The following is a 20,700-nucleotide window of genomic DNA, read 5'->3' on the forward strand; positions in this document are numbered from 1 at the left end:
CATCATAACTGCACACTAACATTTCAACAAGCGGCTTGCCTGATTTTCAAGGACTCGGGATAAGGGATTCTATAGATTTTATTATTATTTTATGAATTTCCTGTGAGGTACACCCACGGCAGGAGGTAAAAAAAAGGTTTAAAAAACAAAAAAAAAAAAAAAACAAATAAATAAAATGAAAAGCAAAGTGTTCATACCTCTTTCCTTCTATACTGAACACACACTTAAGACTAGTCTGTCGGTATCTTTCTAGGGAGCTTCCCATATCACTTTCAGCTTCTGTTTGCTTACTTTGACTGTAAAGCTGCTTTGAATAGCATTTATCAATAAACGTCTATGCAAATAAATGTAAGCCGAACTAAACATTTTTTTTACTTGCATTCAAATATTGGGCAAAAAAAAACATATTTGTCATATTGTTACATTATTAATAAAATTACAATTAAAATCCAACAATTTAAATTTACAAAACAACACATTTTTTTACTCATACAGAAATGTGAATATGCAACTGACTTTACAATTAAATTAAAGTAAAAAAAAGTATACAGAATTAAGCTACAAGTATACATTATTTCAATATAATACATTTTGTGCAAGTGTGTCAATGATAAAATCTTATAGCATTATATTTTCCATTATATCACTAATAAATAACATGCAAACAATTAAATTAAGTTAACTACAAATTCTATATTGGCGTTATAGTTTTAATGCAGCCCTCTTTTAAACAGGGCAGATTTTTCAAATCTCTGTACATGTCATGCAATCCTCCTTCTTTCTCTCACACACAGAGTCTGAACTGGAAAGACAAACAACAAGATCTCGTCTGTTGCCCCTACATTGTCATTGTGACAAATCTCCCACAGCCAAATCCCTTTAGCTGCCTTCACTAGAGTCCGGTCCAGCCTCAACCCTCCATCTAGGCAAGGTCCCCGTGTCATTCCATCCTCGTTCTCCACGATCTGCTTTATTCACACTCTCATACAACCCTCCCAGGTCAACAGAGTCGCTTGGTTGCTCATTCGCGCCCGGAAAAGAGCAGAAGACACCCAGACACGCGTCGGCCGTCACATTGCGGTTTATGAGCGCACGTAATGCTAATAACAGACAGCCGGATGACTTTCTACAGTAGCTGAAAGACACATGAGGTGCTAAAATGAGATAACGAGACTCAACAAACTCTTAACGACTTGCCTAACAATCAGAGAACGGAGGAAGCATTTTTTTGTGAAGGAAAATTAGTTATGAAGCTAATCAATCAAGCAATCAAGCCTGCATCCACGGCGCGTTGAACAATTAGAGGGCTGCGCTCAAAAATCAATACCTCCTCTTTCAAAGGAAGATGCTTGGAATAGTTATCAGTCCCAACTAGTAGTTACTACACTCAGAGCAACCAATACAAGCCGTAGTCAGTCAGAAATGAATAGTTTTGTTTAGCAAGGACACATGAAATTGATCAAAGGGGGCACTAAATGTATTTACATTGTTAGATAAAATTTCTCAGCTTTGCCATCATAATAATAATTAATATTACAAAAATCTAATAAGATGCATTAAATAAATTAAATATATTTAGCTATTTTATATATATATATATATATATATATATATATATATATATATATATATATATATATATATATATATATATATATATATATATATATAAATAAACAGTAAAATTAATCATAAGTATCCAAAAAATGCAACAAAAAAAAGTTAAATATAATATAATAAAATCTTTCAGACCCCAGACTGTTGAACACAGAACATATAAAAATATAGTCACACAATCTGCTTTTTGCTTTTAAAAAAATCTTTATCTAAACATCCTCATTTTGAGTAAATCTGATATGACTTTTACCCATAAATAAAAATTTCATTCATCAATGCTTTTTCGTACAAAAGATTTTGTTACCATTACCTGTTTCTACATGTGTTCTTCTAACATTGAAACAAAACAGTACTACAATACCTTGGAAGCATTTCCTGCATTTCCTGTTTTTGTATTCTGCGGCACCACAACAGCATTACTGAATCTACAGCAAGAACCAGAAGCATATACAGGGTACTGGTGGAAAAGAGTTACAGGGGAATGTGTTTGAGCAGGGGGGATCCCAGAGCCCCTAGTAACACCAATACTGTGCAACCAGATTATTCCCAACAATTCCTAAATAAAGGAAAGAGTCTTCTTCGGCTAAATCAAAACAGATTTAAGGGATTCTTTTATTGCCAAGGTAATGCAGGTACATATTGTTGTTATGATCATAAGATCACAATTGTTAGAAGCCACGGGTATTAATTCTGGGATGCCTGCTATTCTTTTTTTGACTCTCAAAGTGACCATAGCTGTTAACTAGCATTTTATGAATCAATAAGCCTCAGCAAGGTCTAACAAGTTCCTAAAAGAATGAACCGAACTGGAATAGTTAAGAAGAATCTGTCATACACAAAATCATTAAAAAATATCTTGTTGAGTGAACCAGGACATTAGAGGTGTAGAATCAATGGGCCAGGAAAAAAAAAAAAAATCAGAGATAGAGCACTATTCTAAAACAGCGCTGAGGGATGTGGAAATTTCTGTGGGTGATTTACTGACACTGCACAAATTCAGAAAACAGACGCAACATTTCATTTCCATAATGACCAACACAATCTACCAAGTGCAGCGCAAATTAGAGTAAGGATATGTTCATATTTGGATAATGTATTCTTTTGGCATTCTGAATAAATTAATAAGTGTGGAAAAAAAAAATCCTCTCCCTTCTAGCACCCACTAGCTGTTCTCTCTTTTTGGGGCATTGAATAATAGCACAAATAGCAGTAATTTGACACGCAAATGTTAGCAAATTGCATGATTCATTTTACTACTGTCCTCCCATAAATTTAGCATTTGAAAGGGAAACTTCTACAAACGCATATTCAATCAAGTCAGGTGCAAAAATAACTGTCCAAGCCTTTTCAGTGCGCTTCTTTATATTTTAACGCCAAAAAATGGTTTTAAATCTTGCAAAACCGTTAAAAGAGATTCCTTTTGCTGTGTAGCAACATATTTTATTAGTAAGCTTACGAAAGTCAAAAAAATCATAGGCATGGTAGTATTACCTTCCACGTCAGGGCTGAGGTAATTGCGTACTTCGCTCAGGATGAAGTTGATGTCATCCTCCACAGGGATGGGATGGGCCGTGACTTCAGTGGGCGTGTCTGTCGTGCCGGCGATAGTCATCTTCTCCCAGGGCAGGAAGAATATGACACGGCCGTCACTGGTGGCCGGGTCTAACAGTCCCATGTTATCTGGGCTGTAATTGGTAGGAAGAGTACACACGCATGTAATCTCTATTTACACTGTAACGCCATAAAATTACACTCGAGGAAAAAAAACATGGTAGAATACGATTGAAGGATTCAGGAAAGCACCTGTAATATCCGGGGATGACAATGTGCACTCCTGCACTAGGCTGGCAGATGTTGGCATTTTTCTGGTTGTCCATTTTGCGCAGTGAGTCAGTGAAGGGGCCGGTAGCATTAATGACACATTTGGCACGAACGTCAAACTCCTGCCCTGTGAACGGCAGAGTGAGGTGTTACAATAACTCAATGCGGCTGACCGCAGGGGTCGTGTGATGAGGAGAGAAAAATGAAAACGGTTACTGAAAAATGGCTAGTTAGCGCTTGGTTGAGGGGAAACTGACTTTAAAAGAAAGCAAAGATTTAAGAAATAATCAGTGTATTTTATTTAAAGAAGTCGTATCATGTCTTAAGGTGCAGTAGCATTTACCATTGTTCTGTAAAATCCGGTTGTTTCAATGGAAATCGACGCAAGGGCGAAAGATTGCCATGCTCACATTTCACAATTTGTTTAAGTTGATTACACAGAATCACCAAATGCTGCTTAGATTGAAAGTGTGTTCTGCATGAGCGGTCATTTCACGAGAGTTTATAACATTTTTCTTTCTCAAAAGTTAACTTTAAAAAGTACATTTTCTGTCTCCAAAACAATTCATTTAGTTTTCGGTTTGAGCTTATGTTACCTGTGATTATGTCCCGGCAGTGGGCTCCACAAACTTTCTCTTGGCCTGTTTTTGGGTCTGGATTCTTCAGCAGATGAACCACCTCAGTGTAGTTAGCAACAGCAGCACCATGCCGGGCCGCTGTGAGGGCGATGGCCAGGTTCATACGGGCATCGTTGTGTTGTCCTGAAAATAACCAGAGCGGGTCAAATATATAAAAACAAAACTGTTCAATTCCATCTTTATGGTGTTATTCCAACCTATGTCTGCACTGTCATGTAGGTTTGTCCATACTTTCCTCTGCACTGGAAGCTGTGAGTAAATTAAATATTTTAACTATCTATAAGTGCTTGCTTATTATATATATATATATATATATATATATATATATATATATATATATATATATATATATATATATATATATATATATATATATATATATATATAAACATTTACAGTTTTTATAGAACTAGAATCTCTACAAATATAAAAGTAAACATACTACCCAACCTCTTAACGTTAGTAAATTTTTGTACAGAAAACATTTTTACAACTAGTTTTTACTTTATTTTTATACAGTTTCAAGGATAGGACATCTCCAAAAGAAAGTTTTTGAGAGGTTTTATCAGAGTTAGCTTATTTCTGGGTACAAATTCATTCCCAAAACATGGCTAAGCAGGCACACGATGTTTTTTTCTGTACATGCCAGAGGCCACCGCAGCCAGTTAAGACTCGTTTCTTGATTGCAGTGTTTGAAGTGGAGCGACTGTGTTCAATATTGTTATAGGGCCTTTTGAGGCATTTAAACTATTTCAGACACATTTGAAACATGAATTACAGGAAACCTTGAAGCCAATGCGATATCACTCTATTACGCCAATGAAAGCGCAACCAGATTTAAAAAAAAAAAAAAAAAAAAAGCTTCTGTGTTCCGGGTCTGTGTTCTCGATGCTAAAGAACCAGAGGCATAGGTGACCCACGTAAGCATGTCTAATGCTAACACATGCTCAGGGCAACTCCACCAGACAATAAAATAATAACACAGGCAGGAAGCCTGTTTAAAGGGCACACTTCTCAAAGAATAATGTGCGGTGAAGGCACCAGCATGCTTTGTTAGAGATCCCATGAACCTGGGTTTGCTTCAGCGCTCATGGCTTTGCGCTCAAATCAAAATACCCATGTAGAGGAGGATAATTCACACATATGCATGCTGGAATATTGTTAATATCATGTAAGAGGACAAATCACAGCTCAGACGGAAAGCCGTGTCCCGCAGCAGTAGACTAGAAACGCTTGGTTGAGCTTGAATGTTTATTAGAGTACAGCTTGCAGGTATGGCAAAAAGAGCAGGGCTTTTGTGCTGCGAGCGGAATTCTAATGAAATAAAGAAACCGCGACATTACAAATGACTGAAAACGCAGATAAGGGAGTTTTAGCGTCAGATTAGATTAATAAAAAAAAAAAAAAAGACCTACAGAAAGAATGAATGACATATCATAGCGGAGAAGGGAAGTGACGGGCGGCCGTGCATGTGGATGAGATAGCGAAAGAAAGAAAGGGAGAGAGGACTCAAGGAGGATGAGGGACAGGAAGAGGAGAAGTGAGAGAGTGCGATGCGAGAAGGGGAAAGAGAGAGAGAGAGAGAGAGAGAGAGAGAGAGAGAGAGAGAGGGAGAGAAATAGAGGGAGGCAAATAGCGACAGGCAGGCTGCGATCTCCAGCGGAGAAGGTCAGATTCGGAAATGTCACGGCCGTGATTGTTCCAGATTGAATAATTGGAGAGAAAAGCCGGCTGACAACCCAGGGGAAGGAGGGATGGTGGTGGGGGGGATTGGGGCGGACGTGGGGAGAAGAAGGAATAAAACCTCTAAACTGTCATTACAATCGGCGGCTTCGATTCTCCGCACACATACATACGCAAATGAAGACGCTTTTTAACGCAGTCACTGGCGGCGCGTAAACACGGCGCGGCAGGGAACAGAGCATCCAGACGTCTCTTTTCCTCTGTTTCTCCCACAGATGGACGCGATGTGACAGATCGCTGCTCAGATAGCCGCCGCGCTCCCCCTGAATATAAGCTGCCCGCGCACCCTGCGAGGGACAGCGTGCATCAACGCGGGCCAAACGTAGTTTGACAAGGAAGCACCGGAAGGCATGGTTGGTGGGCGGGGCTTGTGCTGCCACGGAGGGGACCTTGAGTAAAGGGGACACATTCTGCACACCCAGACTAACCAGGAACATATGGAAGTTTTGCCTGGTGGCAGCCTCGGGCCACAGTCGGGCCAACAGAGACACGGGCACAATGAGTTCGACCGCAACAGCCGGTGGCAGTTTTACAAAGATTATTCAGGAATGTCAAGAGAAAAATGAGAAATGCACTTATTGCCGCATAAAACAAATCACAACTGCAGATGTTTTAGTCCCACTTTATATTATGTGGCCTTAACTACTATGTACTTGCATTTAAATTAATTATTTGGTACAGTTCACTTATTGCGCGTATTATACTTATTTTTGATGTACGTACATAATTGTTAAAGCTGCAATCCATAACTTTTTTTTGTGGTCAGAATTGACAACATTTATATAATAAACGAGGATACCGTGTTTTTGGCTTTGCATGAATCACCACTGTAAACTTTTAATAAGTGATTATATTCTGACTATTTTAGGGGTCCCAGTACCTAAATGAAATCGTTGTTATCAATTACAAATTTCTCGTAAAAAAAAAAAAAAAAAAAAAAACATCTGTCTACAGGCTTGGCAAAGGTTTTACTCAAGCACAAAAAAAGCCAAATCAATAGAATCACGTGACACGGAAGACTGGAGTAACATCCAGCTTTGTCATCGCAGAACAAAAAACGATGTTTTAAAATGCACAAAACTTTTTACTGAAAACGTAGACTTGCATCTGCTCACCATCAAAGTAAACAATTGCTCCCACAAGTTTGTCTTTCTTCAGCATAGGGAAGAACTCCAGCGCTTTGCTCTTGCTCAGGACGTAGCTGCTCTTCAGGCACTGTGATCCGGCAACCAGGTCGTACATTTTAATACCAGCCCAATAATACGGTAGCTGCCACCATCTGTGAAGAACATGAACAACAAACATGAACTCAGCAATTGTATTCGCTGCACAATCTGCATTAAAATATACTAACATGTTTTGAGTAGCCTGCTAAAAAGAAAACTAAACCAGCCCAAATTTTATTGGTTTCCAGCCTTGTCTGGTTATAAAAAGGAAAAGGCATAAAGGTGGTTTAAGCAGGAGGAGATATATATATATATATATATATAAGGATATATATATATATATATGGGATATATTAGGGCTGCACGATTATGATAAAAATCATAATTGTCAATTATTCCCTTAAAACTGTAATCGTGATTAATAAATACGATTATCACACTTTACACTGAATGATGTTTATACCATTTTTTGAATCAACTGCATGCCATATTTTTACATAAACAAGCTGAAAGCACTAAATTAAAAACCTTTACTGCCTCAAATGTAATAAAATCTTATAATTTTATACTAAAACTAAAATTAAAGCACTCAAAATAACAGAATAACATAAGTGGACTTTAAACGATTAATTGCATACTTGTGGCATCTGTAATTGTAATTGCGAACCCCCAGGATATGTATTGCTAGTTAAAATAGATATGGTTGTACATGGGCAGAATTAGATTTGTCCAAGTACTGCTAAGTCATATAGCACCTTGTGACATATTTGTTTTAAGTAAAAAAAAAAAAAAATCTGACAGGCAAATGATGTAATCTTGAGGTTTCTCATTTCTATGACCCTTTCACACTTCTCCGGCTGCTTTAAATATCAGAGCAAGGCATAAATGCCACGAGTAATTAGTAATGATGATGGTAAAGACAGGAAGATCCTTTAAAAACCCAGAATGACAAGGGGCAGAAACTGAGGAGGAGAGAGGTCCAGCATTGATCCACAGAATATCCGAGCCCCACCTGCTGCAAGTGTCCATATGAAAGGTTTAATGCCATTTCTGTGAACTTATCAATGGATTTAAATATAAAGCTGTCTTTTATAAAACTAGGATGTCTCCAGTGTTTCCCCACAGTTCAATCGTCGCGGTTTTTAATGTAGTGTCTTGTTTTATTGTGTAATGCATTTAGATTAAACTGGTTTTCTTACTTGTAAACAGGAAGCATTATAGGTAAAGGTGCAGACAGGTGAGGAGCGATGTTCAGCAGGTTGGCACGTTCGTGAAGGGCCTCTTTCACCATCATGTACTAAGAAAGAAGAAAAATCTGTTAAGCAAAATCTGCCTGGAATTTCTATACACATATTTCCGAGAAAAATGTAAATGATATTTAAATGATTTAATTTATGTTCTAAAACAAAACATGAAAACGTCTTTAATTAAACTTAACCATAGATGTTCATTTATTCATAAATGTAAAAAAAAAAAAAACTCAACTCTAAAACCCACAGATAATCAAAGTCTTGAAATTATCCTCTTTAGAGGCTTTATTTGAGAGCAAATAATAGATAGCAATTAATATAAATGTGATCATCAAGGTCCTTATTAAATACTTACGTTAAAATTACATTAAGTTGGCCAACAAACAATTCAGAGTTAAACATTTTTGAGTGCTTCTTCTTCTGATAACCAGTAACGTATTGAAGCAGTTGCTGGTCAACTGTAAGTTTTGTTTTTTTCATCCTCCACACTGATACAGGTCTGCAGTATTCTACTAAATGTTTGTGCTTTTTTTCTGTCTGTCTGATGTGTTCAAAATGTCACAGTGGTGGCGTAAGCGGCCATGCAATCCTTCTTCTAAATATTACGGGCAAATAGGGAAAAATGGGGGCCTTCACCTGCTCATAATCTAGTTTCATGATGGCTTTCTGCAGATAGCGGACTCCGCCGTGAATGAGCTTGGTGCTTCTGCTGCTGGTGCCCGATGAAAAATCACTCCGTTCTACCAGGGCGGTCTTCAGATCTGGACGAGGGGGCAGAAAGACAGGTAAGGAACGGATTAGACAATGCACTGGCATTTCAAGACCTTATGGTGCCAAATATTTAGACTGCAGCTGCTGTCATTTACATATGGCTTTCTCCTCTATCTGTAATATCACAACACGCTTATTGCACCCAGGCACATTCGTAATGGCCTCCAGAGTGGAATACAACATCTAGTGAGAATAAAACATCACAATCCAATGTAAATCAGCACATTTAAGGAAGTAAACAAATTAAATTAAAACTAAAAATGCACACAGGGCAAATTTATTATCGGATTGTAACTGACCTTCACAATAAATATGCGTTCTAAGTTATTATCAGTAAAAAAAATTAAAAAGTACGTACTCCGCGTGACAGCGTCTAAGGCACATCCCGAGCCCGTGGCTCCACCGCCCACCACCAAGACATCAAACTCCTCTGTGCTTCTCAGTGCTGAGATCTGCTCCTCTCTCGTTGGGAGAGCGTCTTTAAACGGCACCTTTAGGTCACCCTGCGCTTCAACATATGCCAGCCGAGCCTGAACATATCCAGCAGATAAAAAAAAAAACATGTGCGTGTTAGGGTTGGAATTACAATAAGCTTTTCTTTAAAGATGCAATCCAGAATTGATATTTACATGCATGTAAAATTACAATCTTGCAGAATTCTTAAATACGCTTTATTGTTATTACGCAGAATCTACATTAAAATATGAGGCTTTCATTCATTCTGGATTTATCTTTAAAATAATAATAATGAAGTAAATTAAAACAAATTTAGTTTAAATTAGACGAGAAATCATGTATAGAAATTTACTAGAGAAACACTTAACATGCACTTTTTATAATAATCACTCACAACAAGACGAGAATTTATTTCATGAAACATCATGTTAGTCAGCATGCCACAACATTGGAATTAAACAGAATGCATCATTTCTCATCTCAAATCTTGGGTTATAAAAGTTAGTTTTAGGTTACAATGCTAGTTTTATTTTCAAGGGAGTTAAACTAAAAAAGAAATAATAAATTAGCATTCATGACCTGGTCACTCTATGGCAATTTGCACTGAATTTGCACTTTACATATTATAAGAGTCAGCAATATGCAGGCTTAATATCAGTGTAGGTACTTAAATTCCCCAAATCAGCTGTTCTTTTTAATAAATCTATTCTTTTAGAGTCAAACAGAGAGACTGCTGGTACGAAATTGTGAATGAACAGCTGCCAATCTATCAGTCGCAAGAAGTCAAAATAATAAAAAAAAAAAACGGCAAAAAAGAAACGACGAGAAAACAAGCCTGGGCGAAGCTAGGTGTCGAGGGTTTTAGCCATAATGAAACGTTTTATTCATTTTTTCCGTTAGCATTTGGCCTAAATGATTACATCAATCTGCCCCCAAAAGCCTGTAGGGTCCATTTGACTTGCAAATGACCAAATGAGCCCAGACATTTGCAATTTAGACAGTAATAGCATGTAAAAACAAGATTCAGTAATTAGTATCTATTTCCAAGGACAGACATATTTAAAACATCCGCACACTATTAAGAGAGGCTGTCCTGCAATCAGGACAAGTGCATGACGGAAACAGAGAATTTCATGCAAATACGCAATCGGCCACCGCAGAGTGATACTTCAGCCAGAGTGTAACAGTGCCCTTGCCATAGAGGAGACAAACAGGCACTCACAAACACACACACACACACACACACACACACAGCAAATTAACATTACAATCCCAAAGATTAGCATCTGCCACATGCATGATTGCAAGCAATTTTTGAAAGAACATTCGTTCTTTCTCTTTTGACTTTTGCTTACCCATTTAGGCTGCATTGAGATGACACGAGGGATAAATAAACAAATAAATGGAGAAACATCAGAACAAAAGTTTGTGTCAGTGAAACTCTTAACATGGGATGCAAACGTGACGTGAAGGCGATCTGATTGACCGCTGCAGTACCTCCAGTGAAGTCTTGCAGAGTTGGTGCAAAATGTAAAGATGGTTAAAAAAATACATCCAAACTCAAGATCTTCCTTAACTTTTTTTTTTCTTTGACAAATTAACCGTGTAGTGACAATCTCCATGGAAACCATGTCCTTGAGAGTGCATAATTCTCTCGCTCCCTGGAGTTTCATTGGGATTGGAACAGTTGAGATGCAGGATAATGGACAAAATGGGCTTGGGAAGATTTAAATAAATGATGAGAGAGAAAATCAGGACTCCCATTGCTCTTCAAGGGTCTGTCTTTTTTTTCTTCATTTGTTTCAGAAAGCCTTGTTGATTATCTTAATCTACTTGACCTTCCGTTATTTGGTATAGCATCTAAACAGACGAGACCCCTGGGGTTCTTACTAGTTTAAATACGGACAGAACATGGCGTGTGACACACTCCCTGATGGCGTGAATGGGGATCAGATTGTTCATGATTACATATTCAAGAGAGATCCTTTAAACAATGTGTGTATCACTGTTCAAGTGTAATCTCCCTTTAGCAAACAAAACCTGATTGTAATACGGTGGTCTGCCCTAGAGAGAGAACTGGGTAAGTTTGGAGACTTGAGACGGTATCTAAAGGTACAAAGGAGGTTTTCCGATGCCTCTGGATTTGCAAGAAAGCTGTCCGATGTAGTTGTTGACCACATGAAAACAAGAATAACCCTTTACGAATTATAAACAGGGAATCGTTATAAATAGCTATAAATCGATTGTGGCTTTAAGCTCAAGCTACAGGGCCAGAGTTATACTGAACTCTTGAATAAGGCTGTATCTTTAAGATCGTATAAACACAGGGGGAGCATTCCCGAGTCAGGACGAGACATGTTGTGGTACAGATGGGTGTGAACAGCTGCCGCGTGTGCATACTGCAGTCTAACCTGTAGGAGTCACTGTTTGGATGTGAGATGTGAAAACAAAAATGTTTGGTATTTGTCAAAAGAATTTGCCAAATCTTTATATTTAGATGGGATAAGGTAGAGCAACAGCACTGGTGATATTTAAAGCCATACCTGATTTTTCCTGTATTCAAAGAACTGTGATAGGCCGAAGGCTGTTGCAACAGCTCCGCCCCCTATTAGGGTTCCCTTCACTGCCTTTCTGAAAGCCATTGATCCCTGAAACAGAAACATTTCAAAAACATCATGTTGGCGTCACTTAATTTTGACAAGCATTTTGCAACGCGCTGTGTATTTATAATGTATATTATTAGGATATCTAATACAATTGAAAAATTATAATCATTAAAAAAATTATAATAATAATAATTCGACATGCGGATGCCATTGTGTCCATTGCTTAGATCATTTTAAATTTTTTAAGTGTATTCTGGGTTATTCTCCTCCTTTCTGACGTCTAGAAATGATAGACAATTAACTAAAATAAGCTATTCTCTAGTTAAAAAAAAGAAAAAAACTTAAATTGTAAAGGACTGACAAAGAGTGTATATAAGCTATGAAAAAATCATCCTAGAGAACATAACCAATACATCTAAAGGTTACTTTACGAAAACATGAATGCTTTTCTGATAATTACAAAGGAAATACATTGCTGTAAAAGTCAGCCATACCGAGAAGCTAACAACAAAACTAAGACAGAATAAAATAACCTCCTTATCGCCCCAGTCACATTCCCTGACCTTGGCACGATAACATTAAACAAACCTGTAGCGCTTGTTTACAACTCACCAGAGTTTTGTGTCGAAATTAAACAAAACCGATATGTCCCAAGACCGGTTCGTGTAGCTAAACAACTACTGTATGAATCCTAAAAGTGACTGAATCTCTGGTGAAGGTCAAAGTAAAGCCGTTATCAATCTCGACCTAATGCTCTGGGTAGGGATGGAAGTCATTTCACTACATGACACTAGAGGAAGTGAATGAGTCATTCTTACTACACTGCTTGACTTCACGCCTGCCCCGCGTGGTCCGTTTATGGCAGACCATGTGCATAGAGAGAGAGGAGCCGCAACATCTGAGTGATCTTACAGGTTATTATTTTACAGTCCGTGTACGAGAATCAAGCCAATATGAGACTCAGACTGGAGTATGAACCTGTACAGTAATGCAGGCTAAAGTCAGCCTATTAAATCGGTCTTACCTCAAACCCATTTCACTTCATTAGAAAATCAGAAGACCCGTTTTTGAAGACAACGGTGATGTATACAGACTCATCCGCTCCATCACATGAACTCACATGAACCCTGTCATTGACATCGAATCAAGCGTCTCCCATCGAGCTCGTCGCAAATACACCGTGCGATAACATAAAACAAATACAGCTTTGAATTTAACTTGTGATTTCTTTGACATGCATTTCGAGAACTGACACATATTTATGGGCAGGAGCAACAGTGGCTGGCTCGCATCCAAGAATAGATCGGAGAGGCTCGACGATCGACGGCAAATAACAGGCTACGGCAAATAACACGCCGAAAACCCTGTTTTTTTTACTTACTGCTTTTGGCGATGGTGATGATGGCGATGTCTTAAAAGGAAAATCATGGACAGTGAAGGTTTCAACTGTGATGTTACAATGTTACTTATTCAGGAATCCAGGAAGTGCAAATGACAGGAAGTCTTTGACAGAAAGGTGAACGGGCGAATCGGCACGGAGGATTCTCAGCTCTCGTCCAATCATTTTTAAGAAGGCGTGTCCAGCCGTCTAATTGTAGACGGTCTTGGAATAGAAAGGCGTTTTGTAAGACATCATTTATGAGGGACGGTGTTCAAACACATTTGAGACACTGTTTAACTCTTAGTTAAACAGGAGAATTTAACAAACGGCTTTTGACCGTGTGTGTAGCTATAGTGTATGTTTAACGTGTTTTTATCCAAGAAAGATATATTACTACGTTGTTTACGGCAAATGTTCTTTCTTTATATAGACATATATATGCACTATACATACCTGTATACTTTACCCCAAAAAGTGGATTTTTCGGAAGGCACTTTAAAGTGTCACAGGTGAGACGTTCAGCCTGAAGAAGCTGAGCGCGAGCGCATCAAGCGTCACGGAGTTGGAAGTTGCTGACGTAGCGATGACGCAGCTCGCCTCAGCCCAAACAAAGTTGCCTCTGTTACAGCGGGATTCCCTTCTCACAATGGAAACCCTTCACCACTCAGAGAGAGCAATGGAATCAGATGAAACACATCCTAATCTACTGAAACTTCCCTGAGCGTGATGCAGGTAGAAACAGATATGGCGTCACTGCTGTGTTTCTAGCCATGCGTGCTTAGATTCAGCGATATTTTCTTTAATACGTATTATTTTTTAAAACGTCCCCCATTTAATATCAATTTCTACTAAATTCTGTAAAAGCACGGCAACAGTAGAGCAATTCGTTTTTTTCCTCCCTTCTCCATAATATTTGTTGTCATATATATATTTTATATAATATATATAATTATATAAATTAATCCTAATGAATTAATCAGCATTTATTTCTGCATTCAATTATAATTCTAAAGCTGGATAATCAGCGGCAGACAAAGCTGATATAACGCGAGACTCGAGACTAAATAGTAACACAGTTTTAGTTCATTGCTTTAAATCGGCGAGATCTGATCCCCTGTAGGTGGCTTCTATATTGGGAAGCGGATAATGTGTAGGAAATTCAACTCATTTGACCCGGCGGACAGTCCCGCGTATGCAAACGCGCAGACGACCGAATTGCGCACGGGGCGAGACGAGCGCGCGCGCTGAAGAACGATCCCTCTGTCCGGCGATCAGCCCGCGTCAAGGGGTGACGCGCCTGACGTCACGCCCTCTCAGCACGTGGGCTGTGGCATTCAGAATTCTCATAAACAAAAGGCACATTGCGCTCCGGCTCCAGTCTTCGCGCGCTGTCCGAGGAGTAAGGTGCGCAAAGACAGCGGCTGTGCGCGCGGACGGAACTTCTAGCGACAGGAACAGCTGCATGGATACATCATTTGCAACTCTTTTAATAGAGGTTTGAGGTACGTGCCGGTAAAAACCCGTTTTAATTTAGCAAAACTGGTTTTAATACAACATTTGTGGGAAGAATTGGAAAGCAGCGCGTCGTGACCTTTTCTTCACTTTAACCTTTATGCTTTAGCTTTTACTTTTTATTTTTAACAAATATATAAACGTTAATCTAGCCAACGCATTTAGATACATTTTATAATTTATTTTTAGATTGTAATTAATTTGAGTGCCTTGGTGTTGCACGAATATGTCGAGTAACTCGCTGACATGCTGCGAAGATGTTGTTACTAATTATGAAATATTTCTTTCACAGAAAGCAGACGGAGAGACAGGCTCTGACATCAACCCGAGACGAGCCCTGACTTCAGAGATTGTTCCACGAGAGATAAAAGCAGCAGGTGTGCGGAGGTAAACTCAAGCAGGCCAGGGAAATGTATGTCAGAAAGTTTGCATACATTCTTTCCGATGGAAAATCCTGTATTTCAATGACTACTTCTTAAGCAGAAGGTTAACTGTGGAAAAAAAAAAAAGGCGGGGGTTAATTGAATAAAAATACATTTCCTTTTATTTGCGCGTAAATAAGCACTCATTTCCAAAACTATAAAACTTTTGAGCGAATATCATGCACTCTGTCAGAGAAAGCCATAACAATTGAGTTCTCTAACACTGCAGCCATGCCCTGCGTCCAGGCTCAGTATGGGACATCACCTCCAGGAGCCAGCCCTGCGTCTCAGAGTTACAGCTACAACACCACGGGAGAGTACAACTGCGACTTCCTAACGCCGGAGTTTGTCAAGTTTAGCATGGACCTGACTAACGCAGAAATAGCTGTCACTTCCTCGCTCCCCAGTTTCAGCACCTTTGTGGACACCTACAGCTCCAGCTACGACGTGAAGCCTCCCTGCCTCTACCAGATGTCCCACTCTGGGGATCAGCTGTCCATCAAGGTGGAGGAGATACCCGCACACAGCTACCATCAGCAGCAGCATCATCACCACCACCATCATCATCATCACCAGCCCCATCAGGCCGAGGAGAGCCTACCCCATACCGGACCTATATACTATAAACCGTCGTCCCCGAACATCTCCCAGTCACCCAGTTTCCCGGCGCCTCCGCACCACACGTGGGAAGACAGCGGGTCCCTTCACAGTTTTCATCAGAACTACCTGGCGACTTCGCACATGATAGACCAGCAGCGGAAAAGCGCGATGTCTCGGTTGTTCTCGTTCAAGCAGTCTGCTGTGGACACGCCGATGTCAAGCTGCCAGATGCGCTTCGATGGCTCTCTGCACGTGTCCATGGGCCCGGACGCCCCGGGTGCGCACCGCGCGCTGGACAGTTTCGCGTTACCGGCGCCTCCGAGGAAACAGCACGCTGTGGGTTTATCCCATTCGCTTGGCGTCGGACACCCTTTACTGGAAAGCCCGGTGGCCTCGCCCCCTGCTAGAGGATCCCCATCCAGCGAGGGTTTGTGCGCTGTGTGCGGGGACAACGCAGCCTGTCAGCACTACGGAGTGCGCACTTGCGAGGGGTGCAAAGGATTCTTCAAGGTACGGTTTTTTTTTTATCACTGACGCTACAAATCTTTTATCGCTTATTACAGTCACATAGTCCCACTGGGGTAAATGATTAGCCTAATCGAGTTGTCTGAACCTATAGCCATTTGGTTACCTGCTCGACTAGAGATTAGAACAAGAAAATGTATGGTTTCTGCAGTAGCCTAGGCTACCCTTAATTATCTCGGTTGTATTGATTTGACCCAATGTGCACCTAGGGACGCCTCCGTTCATCTCTGCCACCATTACTTTCGTCTAGAATTAAATTGGTTTGCGCTGAGAGTCGTATCGCGCCTAACCGAGCGTAACGGAACTCCCAGCGGTGACATTAAGACCTCTCTTTATGTCGCCGTCGTGATAGAATAATCTCGCTAATCCGACAAGAGGGGTCGCGGAGAGAGCGCCGGGGGACCCCAAATTATGGCTGCCCACGGATCTGTATTTACCGAATGTCTGCTCTGTCCGGCCCTTGAATGTATTACACAGCTTTGGACTGGAGTGCCGGGTTTGAGTGTCCCGTACCATTGTAACTTCGCGCCGTGATTGCGGTTCAAGTTGTCCGCGCGAATGGAGTAGATTTACATGCAATTAATGCGCCGCGTGCGTGTGCCGTTTCTTTGTAGCGCACGGTGCAGAAAAACGCCAAATACGTTTGCCTGGCAAACAAAAACTGTCCCGTGGATAAAAGACGGCGAAACCGATGCCAGTATTGCCGCTTTCAAAAGTGCCTGGTCGTAGGGATGGTGAAAGAAGGTAATGTCGAGCACTTTTTTCACACGTCCAAGCGCTATTTCTTTCACATTTGTGGCGCGGAGTGTAACCAGTGTACATTTTCACAGTTGTGAGAACAGCCAGTTTAAAAGGTCGAAGAGGTCGACTCCCCTCCAAACCTAAAAGCCCGCAGGAAGTCCCTGTCTCTATGACACCCGTCAATCTCCTGAACGCCCTAGTGAGAGCGCACATAGACTCCAACCCCTCCATGGCCCGCCTGGACTACTCTAAAGTAAGCATCAAACTTTCTGCAAAATGTGAATGAATTGAGCAGCTATTTAACAACTATTCAACTATTCAATAGAACGCGAGAGAGCCTTATTTAAGATAACAAAGTTGCATATTATTTGAACAAATATCGAAATTTCCCTTATTGATCTTTTTTTTTTTAAACCCAGTTTCAGGCGAGCCCCGAGTATCACAGCGGAGGAGACGAATCTCTACACATTCAGCAGTTCTACGATCTTCTCACTGCTTCGATGAGCATCATCCGCGGATGGGCCGAAAAAATCCCCGGCTTCACCGAGCTGCCCAAATGCGACCAGGAACTACTTTTCGAATCAGCCTTCCTTGAACTTTTCGTGCTGCGGCTGGCTTACAGGTAAGCGGTCGTGCTCTAAAAACGCTGTCACTCGCCGTTTTTTCTTTCTTTCCTGGATCCAAATAACCGCTTTGCCGATTTTCAGATCTAACCTGGCAGAGGACAAACTTATTTTCTGCAACGGCGTGGTTTTGCACAAGCTGCAGTGCGTGCGTGGCTTTGGGGAGTGGATCGACTCCATCGTCGACTTCTCGTCCAACCTTCAGAACATGAGCATAGACGTCTCCGCCTTCTCCTGCATAGCCGCCCTCACCATAGTTACAGGTAAGACGCGTCTGACCTTTTCCAAGCGATGCGCAGAATATACAGCGCGCTTCGGATCTCTGACGGACTGTTTCTTATCTCCATAGAGAGACATGGACTAAAAGAGCCCAAGAAGACGGAGGAACTTCAAAACAAGCTCATAAACTGTCTGAAGGATCAGGTGTCCTGCAGTGGAGAACTGTCTAAACTGTTGGAGAAGCTGCCGGAGGTGCGCGCTCTGTGCACGCAGGGACTGCAGCGCATCTTTTACTTGAAACTGGAGGACTTGGTTCCCACGCCTGCGATCATCGACAAACTCTTCCACGACACCTTACCGTTCTGAGCAACCCGCTGAACTTCGACAAATTCACAAACCCTTCACGTGTTTAGACTTGAAGAAATGATATTGCCGGATGGTATTTTGTTTTTTTTTGGTTTTTTTTGGGAAAGTTTGAAGCACGGCCGCCTGGGGACAAAAAGCGAACCGCGGAGGATATAATATCAATAGAATATTCAAAACATTGCGAATAAAAAATATTGCGGAGAGAGAAAAGGACTATTATGCCTGTTTAAAGTGTATTCGGTTATATACTGAGAAAAGTGCGGTGTGGTGGAAATGTATTTGTATCGTTGCGCGTCATATCGTTTATGTTACCTGCAAAGCGTTTATATAAAACTTCTCATGTGTTATGCAAGATGTAGCCTAACGATTTAAGGGATCAAAATCATTTCGACAAGGTACTTTAACCACTAGCTTTAAGTCATTCTGCATTAAGAGTATAGATTGTACAGAGTGAACAGAGGGATTTTTAAAACTCTATTTGCAGCGTTTCAGATTTCAGAACGGATAAAAGCATATATAGAGCGCGTTTTGTGTTTATGATTTCATTAGTGCATTTTACTGTTATTAAGAAACGAATCGCTTTTTTACAGTTCAGAAAGTATGCATGGAATTCGTTACGAGCTATTAACTTTCTCCAGCACTTTGTATTAATTTCATATTGAAATAATGTCCGAGGTTTACGTGCAACTGGTTTAAAATTCTTAACATTATCCTTATATATCAGATCATTGTTTTCTATGATGTTATGTTTTTTTTTTGCACTGCATTCTATGTTAAGCTTCTCTCATCTAGTGTATCGCTGAATAAACCTAACTATTATATACGTTCACTTGCTTTGTCTGCATGATTCAGGCTGCTTATGTTCTATTACATTTACGAATTCGCTCATGAAAGTTTTTCCTTCGAGCATTTCATTAAACTGGAACGAATTATTTATTTATTTTTTACTGCGGCAATATTTATAAGCAGCCTTTATGCAAAAGATTTACGATTTAGGTTTGATAAAACAAATAAGCAGGAATTCGTGACAATGCCCCGCGAATGATTCGAGACGTTTTATTGCAAAGAAATAAAAAAGAAAGAAAAACCTTCACTAAAAGGTGACGCCTACCTTTATTCCCGACCGGGTTCAGTTCAGATCGAAAAAAAGCTTTCCCCTTAATTAATACTCTTTTGCTTTACAGTTATTTCGTAAACCGATGTTTAATATTCTCCCCGAATTACCGCGATGATTTTTTTTTAGAGGAAGCGATGTAATGAAAATAACTGTTCTATCGTTTAACAGCGTTTCCGTCTCGGTGTAGCCTGAACTTTTCAAAAGGTCGTATCTTTATTGAGCAGATGAAACGAGAAAACACAATCAGGATGCAGCAGCCTGTGAAACACCTCAGAGGAGAGTGGAGACACTTTACAAAGACCTGTTTTAGCCTGCAAACACCAGAAAGTTTCATGGGGGAAAACTGTGAAGGATGTGCAAAAACACAGATCTGAAGAAATCTGAAGGATGTAAAGATATTTGAAACTAAACACATCATGAGAGACTGGTCTTAAATGGACTAAATGGACCCCCTCCCATTAATTATTATGAGGTGATAAAAATAAAGTTGACATTATTAAAGTCATTACAGATTGTTCTGTTTGGTTCTGGCGTTCGGCTTGAGTTTCACATACTTCTTATTCAATTGTGCCCCGGTCCAAACGTCTCGGATTTGAGTTTGTTAAATGAATGATGGCCATTCCTTTAACAGTATTCCTTTTCGAGATTAGATTTCTTCCCTCTGAACAAGGTATGATCTGATTACGGGATAAAAAAACAAATCAATAGTTTCGTCCGTGCTGCTTAATTTATATGTATTTGAGGATATAGATGAAAAACGGTTTAACCAGGTTATCAAGTATCTCTTTTTGAGGCCAGAATGCGATCTACGTTCTGGACGGAATTCTCTAAATTTAATTTTGAGATGTGACAGGCCTCCGAAAAGATCGTGAGAGCAATCCCGTCCGTTTGTGGACGCATGGCTCCAACGCGTTCATATTTTTTTTCGAACCGAGTCATTAAACATTCCTGCAGTTTAGGTGTTTCTCTCCAGGTGTCAGGTCTCTGTCCAGCGATATGATCCTGTACCCCCCCTCCCACCTCTCTGAGCTTGGGAATATAAAATATTGATTTATGTTTGGTAGAAAGGCCTTATAAAAATGATCACATACACGAAAGGGATTCATGAGCCCCAGATCAATAGACA

The 20,700-nt window shown here is 40.1% G+C and overlaps 2 protein-coding genes across 13 annotated transcripts in view; one reads left to right on the forward strand and one right to left on the reverse strand.

Moving 5' to 3' along the window:
* gpd2 (glycerol-3-phosphate dehydrogenase 2 (mitochondrial)) overlaps window positions 1-13,592 on the reverse strand; it is a 24,991-nt gene extending 11,399 nt beyond the window's left edge. The window contains exons 1-10 of one of the 9 annotated variants that reach the window (XM_043241785.1): window positions 13,450-13,592; window positions 12,006-12,110; window positions 10,818-10,826; window positions 9,365-9,536; window positions 8,872-8,996; window positions 8,185-8,282; window positions 6,935-7,098; window positions 4,035-4,199; window positions 3,421-3,565; window positions 3,109-3,302 (exon numbers count right to left, since the gene is read on the reverse strand). In XM_043241785.1, the coding sequence (XP_043097720.1) occupies window positions 3,109-3,302; window positions 3,421-3,565; window positions 4,035-4,199; window positions 6,935-7,098; window positions 8,185-8,282; window positions 8,872-8,996; window positions 9,365-9,536; window positions 10,818-10,826; window positions 12,006-12,104 (1,171 nt within the window). In that variant the 5' untranslated portion in view covers window positions 12,105-12,110; window positions 13,450-13,592. Of the gene's footprint in view, window positions 1-3,108; window positions 3,303-3,420; window positions 3,566-4,034; window positions 4,200-6,934; window positions 7,099-8,184; window positions 8,283-8,871; window positions 8,997-9,364; window positions 9,537-10,817; window positions 12,111-12,680; window positions 12,823-13,092; window positions 13,272-13,449 lie in introns of those variants that run through there. The other 8 variants (XM_043241784.1, XM_043241792.1, XM_043241788.1 and 5 more) reach the window with 8 other exon arrangements.
* A 1,207-nt stretch (window positions 13,593-14,799) lies between these two features.
* nr4a2b (nuclear receptor subfamily 4, group A, member 2b) lies at window positions 14,800-19,284 on the forward strand. Of its 4 annotated transcripts, none has more exons than XM_043240958.1 (8): window positions 14,800-14,951; window positions 15,254-15,373; window positions 15,613-16,493; window positions 17,123-17,252; window positions 17,339-17,502; window positions 17,669-17,871; window positions 17,957-18,135; window positions 18,222-19,284. In XM_043240958.1, exons 3-8 carry the CDS (start codon window positions 15,615-15,617, stop codon window positions 18,455-18,457), a joined length of 1,791 nt encoding a protein of 596 aa, XP_043096893.1. In that variant the 5' UTR covers window positions 14,800-14,951; window positions 15,254-15,373; window positions 15,613-15,614; the 3' UTR covers window positions 18,458-19,284. The 4 variants fall into 4 exon arrangements, with proteins under 4 accessions (XP_043096893.1, XP_043096892.1, XP_043096896.1 ...); XM_043240957.1 differs by having other exon boundaries at window positions 15,254-15,348; XM_043240961.1 differs by having other exon boundaries at window positions 15,254-15,348; window positions 15,630-16,493.
* The last annotated feature ends 1,416 nt before the right edge of the window (window positions 19,285-20,700 follow it).

This window comes from Puntigrus tetrazona, chromosome 6 (genome assembly GCF_018831695.1).
Source record: "Puntigrus tetrazona isolate hp1 chromosome 6, ASM1883169v1, whole genome shotgun sequence".
Taxonomy (NCBI): Eukaryota; Metazoa; Chordata; class Actinopteri; order Cypriniformes; family Cyprinidae; genus Puntigrus; species Puntigrus tetrazona.